Source organism: Pyxicephalus adspersus, chromosome 1, assembly GCF_032062135.1.
Source record: "Pyxicephalus adspersus chromosome 1, UCB_Pads_2.0, whole genome shotgun sequence".
NCBI lineage: Eukaryota > Metazoa > Chordata > Amphibia > Anura > Pyxicephalidae > Pyxicephalus > Pyxicephalus adspersus.
In genome coordinates, this window is record NC_092858.1 from 31,888,465 (window position 1) to 31,909,081 (window position 20,617).

A 20,617-nucleotide genomic window follows, 5' to 3' on the forward strand; every position below is an offset into this window, starting at 1 on the left:
GGTGAAGAATTACCACAGTTTGGACCCAAAGAAAACCCAGGATACTGGCCTGGTGTGCATAACATTGGTTACCCAGCTTTTCAAAGAGCCCAGATACAAACATTTTACCACAGCTCAAAGACAGCTGCAGGCCTGTTGCAGAAAAAAAAATTCCAGAATATTTATTAAAATGGAATAACCAATGTTTGAAAGCTAATTCTTGACTTCCAGTATCAGCCTGAATCTACCAGTAGCTGTTGATATTAGAAATATCTTAAAAATATACAGGAAAAAAACAGCATAGCTGAAAACATAAAGTCCATCCCGCAGGACACTAGCAAAAATGGAGGCAACCTTGTAATTGGTAAGGGAAGTTATCCTGGGCCTTCAGGTTAGTCAAACCTGAAGGTAAAAGACTTGCTCTATCTTTTGTTGATGTATCTTTTAATTCTACAGTGAGTGGAGGTATACCTAAACCTTATATGCAATGGCAGAAGGGATGAAGCACATGCGTTACTATCCATATGATCGTTGCACAGTAAACATATCAGGGTTTAGGTTGGTCAATCTTCCTTTTTAGCAGAGATCACAAAGCCAACTACCCTAGGCATTTTGTCACATGATTGCCCACTGTAGGATTCTAGAGAAGTTTTCTTTATCCAAGTTATATATTTCAAATCTAATGTTCTTGCCCATTGATTTATGGGACCAAACGATCAGGGGGTTTATTGACAGGTCCACTTAAAATGTTATTAGCTCTTAAATCTTCTACAATATCCCAATAGACTGTATCCTACAAAGATCTTCTTAGATTGAACACACATTTAAAGAGCAATATATCAAAAGCATTGTTTTATGAGTCAACATGTCCACGAATTAATACAAACCTCTTCAAATTATGATATGCATAAAAGATTCACAAAGTTGTGCAGGAAGGGACGATAGCATATGTTAAATTAATGCAATACTTAAATGTGAAAGTGCTATTTCTGTGGTAGTATTTTCTTTTTGTAGTTTGATTTTCTGTCCCCCCCCCCCACTTAAAGTCTAACAGTAACAGAGATTCATCAGTGCAACTGTGAAATTCCCCTCCCCTGGGGCAAAAGTAGTTACTTTACCAAAAAAAAGAAAAAGAAAAAAAAATCTGAGATTTTCTGGTTTGGACAATTCTACTTTACAAGCTCACAAGTTCTTTCAAAACGATTTCCATTAAAACAGCATGCTGGTAAAAGCAAAGTGGACGAGATGCTGTCATGCTGGCAGAATGACATTGGCAACAGATTTCTGTCCTTTCATTGGAGAAGGCAGGGGACTGGAATATTTATGCAGTAAAACAAGTCTGGAGTGAGTTCGCGTTTTCGTATAAATATTCCTGTTGACCTGCTTGGAGCACTCGTCTTATCTGTACCGGTCAGGCGGGCCTCCAGATTATGCCATGTAGATAAAAGTGTTGATATCGGACTCATCTCTTCGGATGTACTTGTGTTCTATGAGCCATTCGATTTGTTCTTTAATCATTTTTTTCTGTGGCAAGAACATGTTTTTCAAAATTTCTACTAGTTCAGTCTGCAGCTGAGCGTTGGTAATTTTCTTCCTCATCTTCATGATCTGAATGATGGCCTCCTGGAAAATAAGTTTGTAGGACAGGCTGATATTAGATAACCAAGAATACAGTAATGGATAGCTTTGCTGTTTTAGTCATGAACATCAGTTAAACGGCTAAATAAACAGATAAGATATGTACATGGGAATTGTTTTACATGCCATAGGAAGTTGTATCTCTGTCAACCCAGTTCTGAGATTTACAGAGATTTTCTATGCTATAGTAAAGTAACATTCACAGGTCTCCCCCTCCTCTGGACTGGATAGTAAATAGAGAAGCAGCAGACTTTTAAACTCATTTTTGTCATTCAAAACTTATTGGCTACTTCTGCTGCTTCCCCTTCTCCTAGGGAAGGGGGGCCAAATCTGGCCTGACACGTCCTTTTTTTTTGGCCCTCAAAAGAATTCCTAATACGAATTGCAGCTGGCCTGCTGCTACTATTGATTGCAGCGAGTGATGCCGCTACTACAATTCCCAGCATCACTTGCGTCTATAGACCAGCGGCCTCTCTGCCTATGCGTGGCCCCACATTGGATTGTTTTAAAGAGGCAAGTAATGCCGGGAATTGTAGTAGCGGCATCACTCGCGTCTATAGACCAGCGGCCTCTCTGCCTATGCGTGGTCCCGCATTGGAGTTTATACTGACAGGTAAGCTCATTAGAAAATCCTAACGGAAATAATACGGAACTGTCATAGAGCTTTTGCATGCAGCAATTCATTCGGTTTCACATTGCATTCTCTGGCAAAGTAAAACAAGTAAAGAAAGTAAAACAAGAACACATGAGAAGAGCATGCAGTGGATTGATCTAAATTTGTTCCTCGGCAATACATTTTCTCAATAAATTTCACGTTTGGCCAGCGACTTGGTCTAAGTTTTTAATTTTGGCCTACTGTGTATTTGAGTTTGACATTCCTGTCCTATGGAATTGCGAGAGGCTTAGAAAAGGTCAAATCCTGCTAATAGTCAAATAAGCCAACAGCTTGTTCATCCTCAGAACAGTAATAGGTCTGTGCACTGAGAAATCTGACACTGCAGGTCATGTCATTGACCAGGATCAGTATGCACTTAGTGAAGCCACAAAAAGTCAAAATTTCTGATCTGAATACTTGAGTCGGTAACCTAAGGTACTAAATGCTATAAATTTCATGTCAGCCTGGTACATATATATCTGTGGTTCAGTAACAGCAGACTGAACACCAGGGAAGACCACAGGAGTCTGCTTGTGCCCACCTCCTGACCTTTATGATGTGCTGGTGAGACATCTTTTTTATATCTGTCAGAGGGATGGGGACATTTTTTCCCGTTTTGTGGACTGGTTCTACACTTCATGAATACAATGAACATTTGTAAAGCAAACCACTGTGCCATATGGAAGCCTCATAAATGGAGCCCTAACTCGATGTTCGAATTGTTACATGAGTTACATGGCTAGGTTATGTGTAGACAGCAGTGACTTTCTCTCCTAATTCAAACCTGTCAGTCTCATCCTCTACATTTTCCAGGTTCCCAGTCTTCCAAATGGTTGTTTTACTATACTATATGTTAGACTGCCTTATTTACATGGAAAATATTACAAATGACGGAAATACAAATGTGTCAATAGGAAGAGGAGCACAGAAATTTTTTTTAGTGAATAAAAATTGAGCACAAGCCTTGATGAAACAATTACCTTTCCTAAATCAGGACCAATAACATATATAGAGTTGTGGCTATAGTAGATATTATTGGGTGTAATCTTAAACTGAAAATTGCTCAAGTGCAATAATGGATTGTAAAACACAGTAGATGTCCTGCTACATACCTGTGTCCTCAGTATTCGCAGCTGTACAATGCCTTCATTTTCTTCCTCCCTCATCCTCTCAGTTGTGAGTTGCAAGCGCCCAATCAAATTGATTTTTCCTCTTTTCTGAACTTTTGAATTTTTTCTATAGAAAAGAAAGCAGGAACAACATTTGTTTTTTTTTTTTTTTAAAAAAAGCTGTAAAACGCAATTTCCAACTAATATGATTTCAATAAATTATTTATTTAAATAGAAGCTCTGCTGTTTAAAATAGACACAAACAGATATTTGTTCTAGAGATGTTTTAAAATGCACCTGTACCTGGACTGCTGCAAATGCTGGCTCAGGAACTGAAAGATCACAACTGCTAAAAATTTACACAACCACTACCACCCAATGTACCCCACCATAGTGTGAAAGGTTTATAAAGCTCTCCTAAAGTAAAACACAAATAAATACTGAGTTTTATCATTCTTCTACGTACATTAAATACTAATGTTAAATTTTAATCAGCAGATTTATATTTTGCAGTAAATATAGGCACGTTTCTATTTTTTCCAAACACAATGTTTTACATTATTTTGAAGAAAATTGATTTTTTTGTTTACATTATATTCCCAATAAAAACCAAGGAAATAAAAACATGCATATCCAAATTTTCTAATAAAAGCACTAATGTATTATTAATTTGCTCCCTGCTCAAAGAAAAAAAAAATGCATGGTACTGGCAAAGATAGGCTAGTGTCTCACTACCTCTCCTTGTACTTGATCATTGGCCCAGCACTATCACATTGGATGAGGAGAACATCCTGAACCCTGTGTAAGATCCAGCTAGAACTTGAGCCTGTGACATGAGTAGCCCTCGAGCAAAACTCTGTCATTGTGTGTAGCACATCTGTGTTATTTACATAAACAGATAAAATCAAGCCAAACATTTAATGACACTTACATTAGGCTGAACTCCTGGTTTACTGAAAACAGGGTGCCCTCTGTGAAATCTTTAGGAGAATTCACTGGTGGTTCATATGACAGAACTTGCCTCTTCAATTTTGGGAATGCTACAAGAGACTGAATTAGGTAAAAGAATTAACACACATTTAACGATTGTTATTATATATCCAGAACAGCAATAAACCAAAGCACAATACAAAAATATATTTGTATAGAAAGGCTATAAATTTATTCCAATCACCAAAATATTTACACATACCCAAAGAGTCCTTCTCAGCTCTGCATCAGGTAATTCTGTGGCTAGTTTTAGATTTTCAAAACTAATCTTCTCTTTAGGCCTCTGGTTCCAAGCAAACAAAACAGCCAGCTGAAATGTTGTCACCTCAAGATCATACTGTCCAACTTCATTTTTAAAGGTTATCTGTAATGTGAAACAACAGTGGTTATAAAGGGATAAAATGAGCTCATCAAACATAGATGCTGCTATTATTTCTAGAATTTCAGATATAATACATATTTTGCTCCAATACATATAACTGTGGAGGAAGCTGTATGTATTTGGTATTTTACAACTACTTAACGTGGACCAAACATGGGGTTTTTTTTTTCATGCTATGTGAATACAGGTCATTTAATGTGAAGTGTATCACAAAAGATTGTTGCCAGCAACTGAAATTCGACGTGTATGTAGCTTAAAGTGCCAATCCCAGAGATGACACAATCTTGTAAATCCCAATTCCTGTGCAGTTTTTGGCTGTTCAAATCAGGTGATTGAACACAGATCAGCCCCGGCTGCAGCCTCTCTTTTTGTGACCTGCCATTTGAATACAATGCTGCAGTCTGATCACTTGAGACAGAAAATGTTTTCTCCTAACTCCAGCAGAACAATGAAATAATTACTAGCTAGGCAAATCAAAGTCATTTACCTAAAGTACAAGGCAAGCTTTTAATGATAAAGATGGATTCATCAAATTTTTAAAAGTTTCTGCAAATTGTTAGAAGTCAGAGTTGTTTATGCAAATTGGGAAGAGACAATAATATTGTAGGACTGGTACAATAGACTGTACTCTCATTTACTTCCAAGATTGATATAAACATTTAAATGCATTTTGTAAAATGATGCAGCGTTTTGGTACTAGACTGTACACTGAACAGTACAACAGAGTTGATTGAAGTATACCATGAAAACTGGCAACAAAACTCATTAACATTCCGCTGATCAGGTCAAGGATGGGTAGTGACATCTGTATTCACCTTTACCATTAGTGACCTATATTGAAATGTATGCTGTCTCTGTGTGGAACACTTGAAAAGCAAGATTTGCCTGCGCTTTAACCCCCTAGCATTCTAATTCTGTCAGTTTTTTGATGTAAAAAGTGATTCTAATTTTTTTGGATAGAAATTTTTGTTTGTATTGTGGGCCTGTAATTCTTAGTATTAACTTCCGGGTATTAAAATTATATTTATTTATTATATTTTAATCATAAATTATAATATAATAATAAATTATAAATAATAATTATAAAAAAATGATGAAATAATAGACTACAACAATGTATATTATCAAAAAAAACTAATTTATCAAAAAATGTCAAAAGGTCAGGGATAATAGTGGGCAAAATGTAAATCAGGGCAATGGGCAATGATGTTTGGTGCACTAAAATGTGTGCTTTTATTTTTATTATATGTTGTGTGGTGTTTTTTTTACTGTAATAACCATTTAAAAGCAGTATTTAAAAGCAGATTACTCGGTAATCTGCTTTTATATTTCCCACCTGGCCACGCCCCCTAATTTAGAAACGTCCCAGCATCACAGCGGGACCATTAGATCGCTGCTGGATTGCGGGGCAAAGGTAAGGGGGCTTCTAATGTTACCATGAGTGTGACTCAGGATTACCGCTTTTTGCAAGTAAAATCCACCCCGAGTCACACTCGGGATTTCTGCTAGGGCGGTTAATGAATCTGGCTTTAATGACCGGTCCTAAGGGAGAATTACTTACAATGCCATTAGACATTAAATGATGCCAGTGCAGTTTTCTTCCACTGTGGTTCTTCTTGTAAAACTCCTCTACTTCAGGGATGAGGTCTTCCAGTTCAGTGGGAAGAGACACAAATACTTTTTCTGAGCTCCTTGACCATGCACCCGCATTTAAAATCTTAATGTTCACAGAATCAGCTGTCATAAATGAAAGACAATAACAAAACAATAAGAAATAGGAAGAAATTATCATGATTTTGAAAGGTACCTGGCTACCTCAATCAATTTTGTGTTTATCAGAAAACAAAGCTAAAAGGCAGACACTAATGGCTGCTTAGGGACATTTAATCACAGATTAGCACCCCCCCCATAGATTTACCACCAGCATCCAGCACCTTATATCCAATTATGAAAGAAATACAGGAAGTACCTATACCAACTTTATATTCATGGTACAAATTCATCCCCATCCTAATGTTGAAGTATGCAGGTTAGGAGTGCAAAATAGGCAGTAATGGCAGGTCCTAATATTTTTTTAGCATCATTCATATGGCAGCTTGAAAAAGGGATTTTGTTCAAGGGTTTTGTTTTCCTATATTTGAAAATGCCTGCAAACAAAGGTCAGCAGTTTCTTATTGACTTCAAAAGAGTCAAATAGTTCAAAGGCTGGATTTGACCTTCTTGGAGATGCTTTGGATGGAATAGGTCCAGCTACATTAGGATCGTAGGCAAAGCAGGTCAAATGTAGCATTTTTTATTTAAACATTGTGTTTTGAATGCAAACACATGTATCTTAGCATGTTGTATTTGACAGGAGCATCTGTTTACATAAAGCCTTACAGAATGTCATCTCCAATGTCATCCCCAATGTCATCAGCAACTCCTTCAGTCTAGACACTTGCTCTTGCCCTGCTACAGAATACTGCACAGAGACATACAGGACTGGCAAAAGTTTTAAGAAGAATGCCCCATAATACACTGTATGACTAGGAAAATATAATATGAAACTCTCATACTACATTATTACCAATATTTTGTCTTCTCTACTCTACAAATGCAGAACTGAATAAAATATATATTTTTTTCATACCTGGAAGTGCTAGTTTATTATTTTTATGCATTTCTTTGAAAGCTTGATTTAAATCTTCAGATACTTTAATGTCTTGAAACATCCGAGCCAGTTTATTTACATAATCAGCAGGCATTCCAACTTCCTTTAAAATACAAAAGACATATCAAAATGTTGCCAATAAATTAAGCTACTAAGTGGTATGGAATATTTTGGGGTTGTTACTGATAATTGGTGGCACAAAATGTGAAAAATAAATGTTTAGAACTTTTTATAGCAGCTGGGAAACAAGGGTTTGCAGAAACAAGAGGAAAAAAAACCCCATAAAACTTTGGCAAAGTTATTTTTATTTGGCTATATAGATAATAGAAGCAAGGCGGTATTGAGACATTGGCCCTGATTTATGAAAGCTCTCCAAGGCTGGAGAGAATACACTTTCAGAAGTGAAGCAGGGTGATTCAGCAAACCTGGAATGGATCTGGTCCAAGATTCAAAACATTTGCTAGCAAATAGCAAATGATTTTTTAAAATCCATTGCATGTTTTCTGATCCACCCAGCTTCACTTCCAAAAGTGTATTCTCTCCAGCCTTGGAAAGCTTTCATAATTCAGGCCTATTATACTGCCCTGGGCAGGTGTAAAGGATTAAGCCTTTTATGGGGAACTTATATTGCAACATGAGGCAGCATGCTGTCTTTTTTATATACAGGACTACTTCTAATCTGTATAGACCAAACAAAAGAAATGAGCCACAAAAGTCCCTATTTAATGTACAGCGCTCTGTAATATGTTGGCACTATATAACACTGGTTATTAAAAATAATAATTACGGTATTCCAGAGATGTCCAAAGAAAAGAACATACGAAAATATTACAACTTGTAAAATTTGAGGCTTGGTGCTGCCCTAGGCACAGACCCACAACTGCCAATATAGTAAATACACATAGTAAAAGCTGCCTGTGCCTGAAATAATTGTGCCAGTGCTAACAAAATCTTAGTGCTCCTTTATGTAATGCAATGAAAATATAACTATCTGAGGTAAAGTTTAAACACACATACACAGCAATATGGAAGATGAAAACAAAAATGTACTAATGTAAAGAAAGTGAAAAAAAAATAATTGACAGAAAACAAGTGAAATCTACAAAGGTCACATTTTTTATGCACGTTAGACGCCAACTCCAGCTGAAAGAATAAATACAAAACTGAATGACGTATAAAGGACATACATTTAACACCTAGGAACCCCAATCGGTTATAAGGAGTAGGCTTCAACGCTTACTAACCATTCGGGTCTAAATGCCCTTTTGTTATGAATGAGTTAACATTCTAACAAATATGTACATTCTGTTGTGATGTAAACAGACCTTCTGTGCCATAGGCCTTGAAGGCATAAAAGAAGTGAAAATAATATTCAGTGACTTTAGTTCTGCAAGGTCTATTTCACCACTGTGACCCCGTTCTGTGATGTCCATTTTTAATCCTCTCCTCCTAATTTAAGTATCCACATGCACCAAATTACAGAGCATCCACACTCATTGTAAACCCAATGTTTGCTTCTACCTGCAGCAAGACAACCCAGTACAAAAACTTTCAACAGCACTAAATTCATGATGATGCTTGCCTTAAGTATCTCTTCCACAATTTCTATAAAACTCTACTTATTTACAAAACAGATTAAATCCAACAAAAACATAATTTTTTTACCCTGAGCCATTCCACCATATTCTCTTCAATCTCACTATCTGCGGAGATGTCCAAAATCAGACGCCTGGTGAGGTGAGCTTTGTGATATCTCATGAACACGTCTTTATTCTGTACATATTTAAGCACCAGCAGCTGTGTACATTAGAAAAAATACTATTAAACCATGCTGAAATCATTAAAAAACACAATCAAATTTAATGTTTTCTAAAAAGACTAAAGCATGCAAACATCCACTTTTACTCAAACTGTGTAGAAGAAAACTACTTTGTAATACGGTCATTATACTCTATGCTTGTCAGTCTATCACTTCAGCAACATGCTCATTTTTTTTTTACCTTGGTTGATAAGCTTCATTTAACATGATTTTAGATCAGTCCATATCAATTAAAAGGAGTTTCCTAAACTAAAATTCACCAAAAATGTGCACGCTTTCTTCGCTGGTATTATAGAATAGTAAACTTGGTTAGCCATGTATATGGCTCATTACCATTGCACTTATATTAGAACATTAAACTGGCATAAAACCTATATGTGCAAGCTAGCACTACAGTTTGCCTGCACCTACATGAATTGTTGGTTTATACACATTAGATTTAACTTTTACAATGCTGGTCAGAGATCAGTGTCAAATAAGCAGTAATTTGGTGGTATTTCAGATCCTCCATGCTATGCAGTGACCCCCAGTTTGATTCCCATTTGGGACATTTATCTAGTATGTTGCCCAAATGGAGTTTCCTAGTGCAGTGTCCTCCCCAGCCCCATTTTAGCTGGGCGCACCACCAGCGGTTTTTGGGTGATTACTGAAATGTTGTGTTACAATACAGGGTCGCCTTACAGCTTCTGAAGTGAAAGGGTCAAACGATAAAAAAAGTAACCTGTTTTTTCAGGTTTGGCAGAAATTCATAGAACATATGCCTGATGCCAATGAGAAAGCATGAATTCATGGCCATTTTAAATATTCTACTTGGAATATTTAACATGTCTTGATTTGCACTGTTTTATATTTACATAATTTTATAAAGCTGTAAAAGGCAATGGTTGTTAAACTTATGATCAAAATATAGGATTTTTGGCAAAAAGTTAATTTTGTGAATGAATTTGCTGTAAGGACACAAGATAGTAAGGTACTGTCGAGAACTGGGTCTGATGTGCATGACCCACAAGCTCTGTAGACAAAATGCAATAAATTGTCAACATGTTATTAAATAAATAAATAAAAAGTCACATACCACTTCCTTCAGCTTTGCTTCGATTTCCTCTGAAGTGAGTTTTTTACTGAGAGGGGTTTTTCTTAACAACATATCACAGTAATTTGCAAGTAATTCCGGGCACTTTGACTCAGGCTGTGTTTTCAAGCCCACCCTAAAACAATAATGTTCCAATATTCCATTTAATTTTTTTTTACATATATCTACAAGGTGATCTCAGGAAACATTTGTTACAACAAGGAGCATTTATAAAATAATTATATTTGTGTTTCAAAGTGTTTGTATGCCATTCCAGGTAAAGTATTTACTCACGCATTATATAGATAAGTCTGTGCAGTTTTGGATGGGTGTCTTACATTACGGATCAAAAAGGACTTGTCCAGTCTGAAAGGAGAAGCGTCTGTGTTGCTTTAATGGTCTACATAAAAGGATTTTTTTTTTTCTTTAACACTACAATGGATGGTGTTTATTTACAGCATTTTCTAAGCTAACCCATGATGTTCAGGGAATCATTTGTCATGTATGATAAAGTAACCAATCCCAAATCTCCCCAAAAATCAAGAAAAAGTAATTTACCCTTTTTGCTTTAGTGGCAACTCCAGTTTAAATATTGTTGCATCATTTACCACGGCCTTGTATGCCTAGAGGATAATAAAAGAATAAAAGAAAATGTCTGTTTCCTTTTTAAAGCCGACAAAACATACTATACATTAAAAGTCTATTCAAACATTTTCTAGATGAAAAGTTCACATATTGGGTAAAAGTTGGGTGAAAACATTTGTATAGACCCCAAAGATGCAAATTTGAAAAAAAAATAGATAGAAGATAAGAAGATAAGAAAGAAGTTTGTTTACATCACAAATTACCTTCAATAAATGTAAAAATTGTTAAAGCAAATATAAACTGAAAACAAAAAAAAAAAAAAAATCACATTTACCTTTAACCCCGCAGATCCCTCAGTGTGGCTGGACCCTCCTTTGATCCGGTCCCACGTTGTACTGGAATTCCTCTTCGTCCCAGCACTGAGGAAGCGGCGAGCACCGACATCTTCATTCTTCTCTTCCGTCTTTTTCTTGTCCTCTTGGTGCGTCACTGGCACTGCACAGGTGCAAGATCGGGTGACGTACCCATCGTAAAGGGTGAGAAAAAAGAGAGCTGATCTCACTGCGCATGCCTGAGATTAGGGCCTGCGCAGAAGGAGCACCCAGAGCCTCCTGGGATGCGTGACGTATTTTTTTTTTTTTAAATGGGTGTTGCACTTAAAGTAGTTAACATTTTTGCTTTACATATAAGGGTTGTCTACACTTTTATGTAAAATGAAAATGTTGAGTTTAGGTCTGCTTTAAGTGGACCTAAGCTCTAAAATTAGGCTTAGAATGAGATACATATACTGGAATGTCACTTCTTCTCCACCCCCAGACTCAAAATCTCTACTAAATCAATAAACCATTGTGTTACCTTTTGTGATTGGTCGGTAATGATGTCAGTTTTGATAACTATAAATGTGTGCAGTGAAAGAGACAGCCCCAACTGTGAAAGAAGATTGTTGCTTCCTGAGATGCTGCCTTCTCCACAGCCTCTCTCTGTGGAAATGTTAACAATGTTAATAGATGATGTGCAGATATGACCAAAGGGGCAGTGAGAGGGAAAAAAACAAATCATCTTTATAAGACTCCTGAACACTATCTGCTAAAGATTGTCCCCTACTGACACTGTTAGAGGTAAGGGCTTTGAAACACAATAACCAAGCACAAGTTACTTATGCGAGTTTCGGTCCACTTTAACGGAAAAGTAATTAACCTCATCCAACCCATCCTTGTCATCCCAAAAATCACTGTAACTATACCAATCCATCTGACACAGAACAAGCATGCAGTAAGTAAAGTTAAAGCTTTGTTCCAGTTTGTGACATAAGTAAGTAAGCCATTGCATAAACCAAAAGCCAAGCCTGCAGAAATGACCACAAAACTAAATAAAGCAGCGCATACCGCTATGTTTTTATTTTTACTTATACACTTTTTTATTTTTGGAGTATTTTAATCATACACTGTAAATATACACAGAGAATAACAGATACATTAAAAATACTGCGGTAGAATGTAAGCTCACCTTGTCTCGAGCAGTAAGAAACCTTGGATCGTCTTGAAAAGCTTCTTTTACTAGTTTGCTAAATCTATTAAACAACGTCAGTAATTGTTCTACATACTTCTCAGAATCCTATAAAATACAAAGTAAAGAAAAACATCATTAACATGTGTTAAGGTTATATGGCTCCTCATGTTTTATTAGAAAAACCACTAGTAATTACAAAATGAGAAAAGTGTCCAGCTGTAGACGAGCTTTGCTTAACATGGAGCAAAGAAAACACAAATATATATCTTTCCCCAGTGCTCAACAATGGACACATGGTGATGAGGATCATGAAAAATAAACAACAGAACTCTGTGATTTAAGATAAGTGAAAGCATTCAGGAAATATAAAAAAATCACAGACATGTTTCCTACATATAATAATATTTCTAACATATAATAATGAAATATTACTCTCCAGCGCTTACATGATGTGACCCTGCTCATATGGTAGGGTCATAATTTAACAGACAGACTGCAAAAAACTTTTAGAACACATTACTCTTCCAATCAAGTTAAAAGTGCAAAACAATTATCTGCACATCTCACCATGAGTCAAGTAAAACATGACGAGACAGCAAGGAACCTACTAACAAAATACTTACAGTCGTAATAGTTTCTGCGGCCGCCACCATGTCAGCTAACCCAGCACTCACAATATGTTCCTCAAGATCCTTCAACATTGGCTCAATTCCACTTGGAACTTTGTCCATGAGGGAAAACATTAAGTGCAACTCTAACAAGAGAACATAGGAGAACTTTAGCTCAGAAGGCACTTCCATGAAAACTCATAATACAATGTGTGATACAGAACAAAACAAACTTATACATGACATTTTATATCTGAATCTTACACCAGTAGATAGAAACTAGGAAACTAGTGCCTGTTAGAAAAACTGTTGCCAAAGAAACAGGGCTGTTGCCCATGACCTCCAATAGGATACTGCAACTTCACTGACTTTCTAATGCTGTGGATAAAGAAGGTTTATTCATACAGATATGAGCAACAAATCTGTCCTGTTTATTATTGAATGTGTTTCAGAGTATTAAAAGACTGGGCAAAGTTTTAGGCAGTTGTGAAAATATGCTGTAAACTAAGAATGCTTCTACAAATAGTGTTAATAGTTTAATTGTTATCAATTAAAAATGCAAAGTTAATGAACTGAACAGAAGTGAAGAGAACCCATTGCTTTCAAAACAGAATAAATTATTCTAGCTACGCATGCACACAGTCCTCCAATAGGATACTGCAACTTCACTGACTTTCTAATGCTGTGGATAAAGAAGGTTTATTCATACAGATATGAGCAACAAATCTGTCCTGTTTATTATTGAATGTGTTTCAGAGTATTAAAAGACTGGGCAAAGTTTTAGGCAGTTGTGAAAATATGCTGTAAACTAAGAATGCTTTTACAAATAGTGTTAATAGTTTAATTGTTATCAATTAAAAATGCAAAGTTAATGAACTGAACAGAAGTGAAGAGAACCCATTGCTTTCAAAACAGAATAAATTATTCTAGCTACGCATGCACACAGTTTTTTAAGGAACTTGGCAGGTAGGTTGTTCCAAACATCTTAGAGAACTATGTATGTATTATGTAAGCCTATATACACTGTGTGGGATCAGGCCTCTGTGTGGACCAGACCATCAGTTCCAGGAACCCGTGTTCTTCTTTGTCAGGTTTCATTTTCGTGCTTTAGAATAAGTTTGGGCCAAATCAACACCTCCCTGATGGTACTGCATGTTGGTCAAGTATATGCTTGTATTTCACAGCCACGAGGACAGCATGAATTGCAAATAACACCTAATATATAGAGCTTTAGCAAGAAAACAAAAATAAGCTAAACTAAGGCAAAAGGAATTACCATTTTCCTTGATAATGGCTCTAGAGGAACTGGTATAAAAAAAGGAAAAATGGATAATAAAGTCAAATCTAATTGTTTTAGGTAAAGGTGGAAAGAAATAGAAGCAATAAAAGATTTAAATGCTTTACTTTTTTTACACCGCTCACCTAGATGGGGTACGGGGAAGCAATAATCTAAATCTAGCACCTTACTTCAGGAGAATGACCTAAAATAAATCTCTGACTTTTAGTTTCTTGTGGAGCTATATCAGCCAAAGAAACCTGAGCATGCAATGCACTTTTGAAAATTTGGACTTGTTTCCATTGACCTGCTGCAACATTACTTACTTTACCTGAACACTGTAATGACATAAGGAACAATCAGCAGGTGGAAACAAAGTTTAGCAAAGTATGCTACAGGATGCTAAAGATTTTTTCTTTTTTAAAATATACCTCTAGGGACAGAGTTGCTTTAAAGCTGAACTGCGATTTTATTTGATGCTGTTTTCTCACGGTGTGCATCAGAAGCTGCAGGAAATCATGTATTATACGTCCCATTAACTAGCTGATGGACATCCAACATCATTTAGCGCTTCCCTGACTATTTTCATTAATTGAATTTCAGTTCTTTCAATCATGGCGGCTCAAAATTTCATGTAGTAATTACATGGCGCAGCCTCCTATTTTCGGGTACCTTGATGGCCTCTTTCCATCAGGCATGAGCTTTATTATGCTTTAGATTGATTTATTGATTTTTATCATTTAGATTGATTAGTTTGAAAGTAACCACTTACTTTCTGTCTCATTGCGTTTGATCATTCCTTGGCACTCAGCTAAAATGGTTTCTTTAAAGGATGTCACCAGAGCATTGACGCAGCACTCCATGAGCTGTAATATGGAACATATGAGTCAAATGATTGTATAAATGGTCTTGCTCTTTTAAAACAGGCCTGGGGTAATTTATAAAAGTCTGTGTGAACAGGTACACAATTAAAGGATGTCTAAAGCCATTTTTTTGTTTTAGTTGTTATTATTTAGGTAGGGGTAAGAACCCCAACAAGGTTTTTGTGCCCAAGTTAAAGAGATATCTCCCCATTTGTCTTGGTGACCCTTGTTGCAGTGACAACTGTCTGCAACAGTAATTCCCTCACTTTGGAAAATTTCATCCCATTTAGTTGTTTTCTACAATACAGAAAATGAAGGAACATTCTCAAGAATAGGGAAACGAGCTGACAGGGGTTTTAGAAAAAGAAAAAATGGCTATAGATATACCTTAAAATGACCTTATCATTAAAGATACAAAAAAGTACAAATCTGTTGGTATCCCTTTACAAAAAAATAACTCACAATAGTCTCTGGAATAACTAATTGGCACCCATCATTGTGTAAACAAAAAACAGATTTTGCTTTACAATTTTGATTCAAAAGTATATTTCAAATCAGACCACAAATGAAAATGAAATGGACAATATTAATGGAACCTAATACCTATTATTTTGTTGCGCAACCTTTAGAGACAAGCACTACAAACAGCCTATTTCTGCTCTCAATAAAGGTGCGTACACACTTCCAATTTTTATCGTTCCAATCGAACGACGAACGATCGATTGGGCAAAAAATCGTTCGTAAAAAAGTAACCAACAACGCCGACGAACGAGGAAACTCGTTGGAAACGAACGACCGGACCGGCAGATCGGATTGGACGACGATCGTTGAACATCGTTCGTGTGTACGGTCGTTCGTTGATCGTCCATGGGCTGAGCATGCGTAATGAACGAACGTTCGTTCACTTTCCTGTCGTGCACATAGTTCCTCTATCGCTCAAACGATCGTATCTATTGTGTGTACAATATCTACGAACGATCGTGTCGTTATCTCTATGTGCAGGATCGGTGCTATACGATCGTTCGTAGATATCGTGCAGGATCGTTCGTCGTTCGTTTTCCAACGATAATAATTGGAAGTGTGTACGTAGCTTTAGGCTTCAGCACTCTTTAACTTGTAGTTTTGACCTTTCATCCTGAGCAAGCTGTTTAGCTGTGTCAGGTTTGAAGGGTGCCTTCTATGAACTGAAAATTTAACTTTGTTCCCTACATGTTTGATATGTTTCAAATCAGGACTCATTGAAGGACACTATATTTTGTTCCTAGCCATTCTTTAGTGCCTTTAGCTCTGTGTTGTTTGAAGGTCTGCAACAAAGACAGAGTTTTCTAACACTGTGTAAGAGGTTTTGAAGGATGCCTTTGAAGTCTTGACCTAAACGTCCTAAATTAGTATTGAACTTGAAAAACAAAAAATTGTAAGACAGATTTCTTTTATTGCAAAAAAAAAAAAAAAAGGCACAATACGTTTCTGCTGCAACAAAACACATACCTTGGTTTCGAAATAATTGAATTCCTATGTGCAAATGTGGGAATTACATCATTTCAGCCAGGCCAATGATTATGGAAGAAGAATCTGAACATTGGCCAGAGCAGCGTTGCCTTTAATATGTTTTTCTATATATTTTTTTTAACTTCTGAGGCTATTTTTTCCTTTGCCGTCTCTGGTTCATGTTTGTCGTTGAGCAAACAATGATTCCAAACAGCACAGTGACAATTTTACTCTATTTTAATTAGCTGCATGACTAGAGACATGTGTTATGCAAATTTAAACTGACTCTAATCTAGCTATATGTGATCTTTTCTAAGGGTACCAACAAATGTGTACAAGTAATTTTGAGTTCACAATAGCAATGTTTTACTTGATGACATTAAAAAGACATGCAATCAATTATTTGATAATTATTTTTTTAATCACTGGCTCAATGTACTGAAGTAAATACAAAAGGAAAGCCAGGAAAAAAAGCATTTTTTAGAAGAAAGGGTCAGCAAAATTCTCCCTTAATAGGGCTATGCATTCAACGAATAAGAGAAATCCTTAAATCACACTCACTGCTTGCACAGAGTTACATTCCCGCCTTGTCTCCAAGTATCGTTGGGCTCTCTTCTCTTCTTCTTTTAGTTTAGCATCTGCCTGTTCAGAGTGAAATATCCGTTATAAAGAGGTTCTTATCCAGAAGACACACAGATGTCAAACATTTCCAATATCGTCTTACGTATTTCATGTAATTCTGTACACCATTTTGTTGTAGGTAGGAAGGGGCCTGTGTCCTGTAAAACCTCTCTGTAGAATCTAAATAGGCTTTTTCAAAATTGTCCCGATAAATCTGTAGTTTGTCTTCTGGATTTGAACACAGATTAACTAAAACACAAAACAGGAAACCGATTCAATCAGGAGATCAGAGATCACTGCCATGTAAAAAAATCATTATACACTTCCAGTTCTGCCATTTTTATTCTCCAGATTAAACATAGGTCTGCCAAACAACAATCAGGATGCTTACAATGAACTTTGAGAATTCTAAGTTAGATAGGAAAGGAATAGACAATGCAGTCTAATAAGGATGTTTATTTTATCAATGTTTATAAGCTTCCAGTCATGTATTGAAAAAAAATATGTAAGTGATGTACATTTTCAGTCATGTCTGTCATTTTGAGCAGAATCAATTTTTAGGAGATGTCACAAGGAAAGAAAAACTATTTTAAATTTCATTTAGAGCTAATATTCACAGTATTTAACCTAAAGCTTTGTGTGGCTGCTGGAACTCAAACCCAGTTATCGCTGAGCGCAACAACTTTCTATTATTTAGAGGAAGTGGAAATTGCTCTCAAGTGTAAATGGGCCCCTCAGTGGGACTTTGGTACCAAATAAATAAGGGGAGAGAGCTGTAGCACCTATATTGGTTTTAGAGGTAAGCAAAAATGAAAATCTGGGTTGGATCCATCCAGTAAACTCATGTGCTAGTCGGGGGAAGTATGTTCTTTTCTTTATAATCTAAGTCTTGTAATTAATGGCAAGTAGAGACTTTAGGCTACTCACAAATATTTTCTAGAAAATTTTCCTCTGTATGAGTCGTGGTTAAGAGCTTACTATTAGGATACAGAGCTTAAGCATTTACAAAGTTATGAACTAATGTTCAGAGATCCACAAAAAGAACAAAAAGAACAAAAAAAAACCCACCCCTTAATGGTGGCCCACAGTATAGAGAAAATATTTTATGTAAAATATGACTCAGCTGGACATGGAAGTGATACAGGAATCATTGGGAATGATTTATTAAACCTCTCGAAGGCTGGAGAGGATACACGTTCATCAGTGGAGCTGGTTGATCCAGCAAACCTGGAATGGATCTGGTCCAAAAACACTTATGCAAACAAATAGCAATTGAATTTTAGTGCAGACAGACAAAAAAGACAACTTTTCCTAAATTGTAAGCTCTTTTGTGCAGGGTCCTCTCCTCCTCCTGTGTCACTGTCAGTGTCAGTGTCTGTCTTTCATTTCCAAACCCTATTTATTGTACAGCACTGTGTAATATGTTGGCACTATATAAATACTGTTTATTATTAACAACTTTTAAAGGCAAAAATTATTTACAATAAAATAAATATTAAAGATAAATCTGCCTCCTCAAAACATTGTTCATATACAATAAAAATAAATGTACCATTTGTAACACATACCATAGGATTCTCTAACACCAATAACTAGTTGGGAATCGAATGCTTCCCCTAACCGTTCAGCATGGACCAATTTCATTGCACTATCCTGAAGGCGATTCTTTATATTTGAAAATATAGATTCATTCCAGGTATCCAGCATTAGCTGTAAGGCAAAGAGACCAAGTGAAGAAGTAAACACAAATGTATTCATATTACCTTATACAAGTGTTGAATCTTTACACAGGTATTTAAGTGCATATAAACCTGAACATAAATGTTATATATTGCAGCTTATCGGTCCTTAGGCGTGGTGGCTGCATTTGTATTTCAACTTTCTTTTCACATGTTGATTGTGCAGTAATAAACTTCCTGTCCTATCAGCACTGCATCCATGGAATAGTATTGTTGTTACTTTATATCGCTCAATTGATTTGGACTACACTACAAACACCACCCCTTGCATCATTATGACAAAGGAGAGGCTTTCTGTAGTTTAGAGAGGAGAAATAGGAAGGCTAATAACATCTTTTGCGTTGTCAGTTCAGTTGACAGTAAACGGATACTGGACTTCTGGTAAGATAATTAGGTATTTTTTTTATACATTCAGAATATGATCTTAGCCTGAGTGGCAGTCTAGTTTTTCTCTCCTACCACCAGAATGTCTCAGCTTTTCAGTAAGCACTACAGACAACATGATCATAAACAAAAAAAAAAAAAAAACAGACAGAATAAACAGACTTTAGTGGCTGAACTGCGTCTATCCTGGTTAAGATGAAAGGCAGATATAACCCTATTGAAAGAAAGAAGTTCTAAACCTCAATATCACCTTATCCCCACATAGAACTTGGAAGAGTCCCTTAAAAGTTAGAGGCCGACCAGTTTAGACACCCACCTTGTAAAGGTGATTGCAACAGGCAATACCAGGTTGGATAGCAGTAGACTGCAATTTCTTAGGGACAATTTCATCAGGTACAGATTGGAGCAACTCAGAATCAGCGTCTCTGTTGTCAGTGGCAGATAAGATACAGAATATGCGGGAAAGGTGCTGTGTGTGTGTGTTTGGCTGCTGGGTAACAACTAGTGGTTGAGTTAGTGTTTTTTTTGGGCTATAATGTAATGCGTGACTTTAGGGAGGAGGCACTGAAGACATACTTCAAGAAGCCTTGAGTCATTAGTTGTGTGAGGTGGATGCATTTGATACAATTAGCCTGACCCATCAGTGTCTAAAATCTGACATGTTGTGAACTTGTTTCCTAAAGTAATTTAAAGCATAAGGTACAAGACAAAACTCCAGGTACTCAAGAAACCCAAAAGGCTGGTAAGCAGATAAGGATCAGATTACCAGACATACCCAAATCATCGCTGGCCAACAGCAGTAACATACTGAAGATCAGAGTTCTACATGGTTCTTGCAAGCAGAAAAAGCAGACTGGATATGCTTCTTCTAGTGCATTACACTCCACCAAGCAGCAGAGGCAATACCAAAGGCTCTGCACCTGAAGAGCTAACTTGTTACCAGAACAGGGTCTAAAAACCACCCTGCGCTATCCCTGCAATATTCATTCTTGCAGGGTTCAGGTGTGACATTCTAATGGAGAGACCACTGTGGATTTTTTGTACAGTGGATCTCCTGGGATGCTAGCATTTGGGCTGGTACATTTTCTTTGTTTGCCAGTGACCAATCTTTCAGTAGGCAGCAATAAGAACCAAAGGTGACAAAATTCCTGTGCACCGAAATGGACAAGAAAGAAACAAACTTCTGCTCACAAAGTACTACATATAATAAACAATAAAAACAAGCAGAAAGATAAAATCATAAAAGATTG

General features: G+C 36.5%; 1 protein-coding gene across 3 annotated transcripts in view; it reads right to left on the reverse strand.

Moving 5' to 3' along the window:
- Nucleotides 1–818: 818 nt before the first annotated feature.
- CUL5 (cullin 5) overlaps nt 819–20,617 on the reverse strand; it is a 34,616-nt gene continuing 14,817 nt past the window's right edge. For 2 of the 3 annotated variants that reach the window (XM_072405431.1, XM_072405438.1), the window contains exons 5-20: nt 18,813–18,954; nt 17,348–17,493; nt 17,185–17,265; nt 15,045–15,138; nt 13,012–13,142; nt 12,386–12,493; nt 10,853–10,917; nt 10,589–10,660; nt 10,298–10,430; nt 9,069–9,200; nt 7,383–7,506; nt 6,315–6,490; nt 4,574–4,735; nt 4,313–4,431; nt 3,385–3,508; nt 819–1,602 (exon numbers count right to left, since the gene is read on the reverse strand). In XM_072405431.1, coding sequence (XP_072261532.1) covers nt 1,408–1,602; nt 3,385–3,508; nt 4,313–4,431; nt 4,574–4,735; nt 6,315–6,490; nt 7,383–7,506; nt 9,069–9,200; nt 10,298–10,430; nt 10,589–10,660; nt 10,853–10,917; nt 12,386–12,493; nt 13,012–13,142; nt 15,045–15,138; nt 17,185–17,265; nt 17,348–17,493; nt 18,813–18,954 — 2,004 coding nt within the window. In that variant the 3' untranslated portion in view covers nt 819–1,407. The remainder of the gene's footprint in view (nt 1,603–3,384; nt 3,509–4,312; nt 4,432–4,573; nt 4,736–6,314; nt 6,491–7,382; nt 7,507–9,068; nt 9,201–10,297; nt 10,431–10,588; nt 10,661–10,852; nt 10,918–12,385; nt 12,494–13,011; nt 13,143–15,044; nt 15,139–17,184; nt 17,266–17,347; nt 17,494–18,812; nt 18,955–20,617) is intronic. The other variant, XM_072405447.1, reaches the window with a different exon arrangement.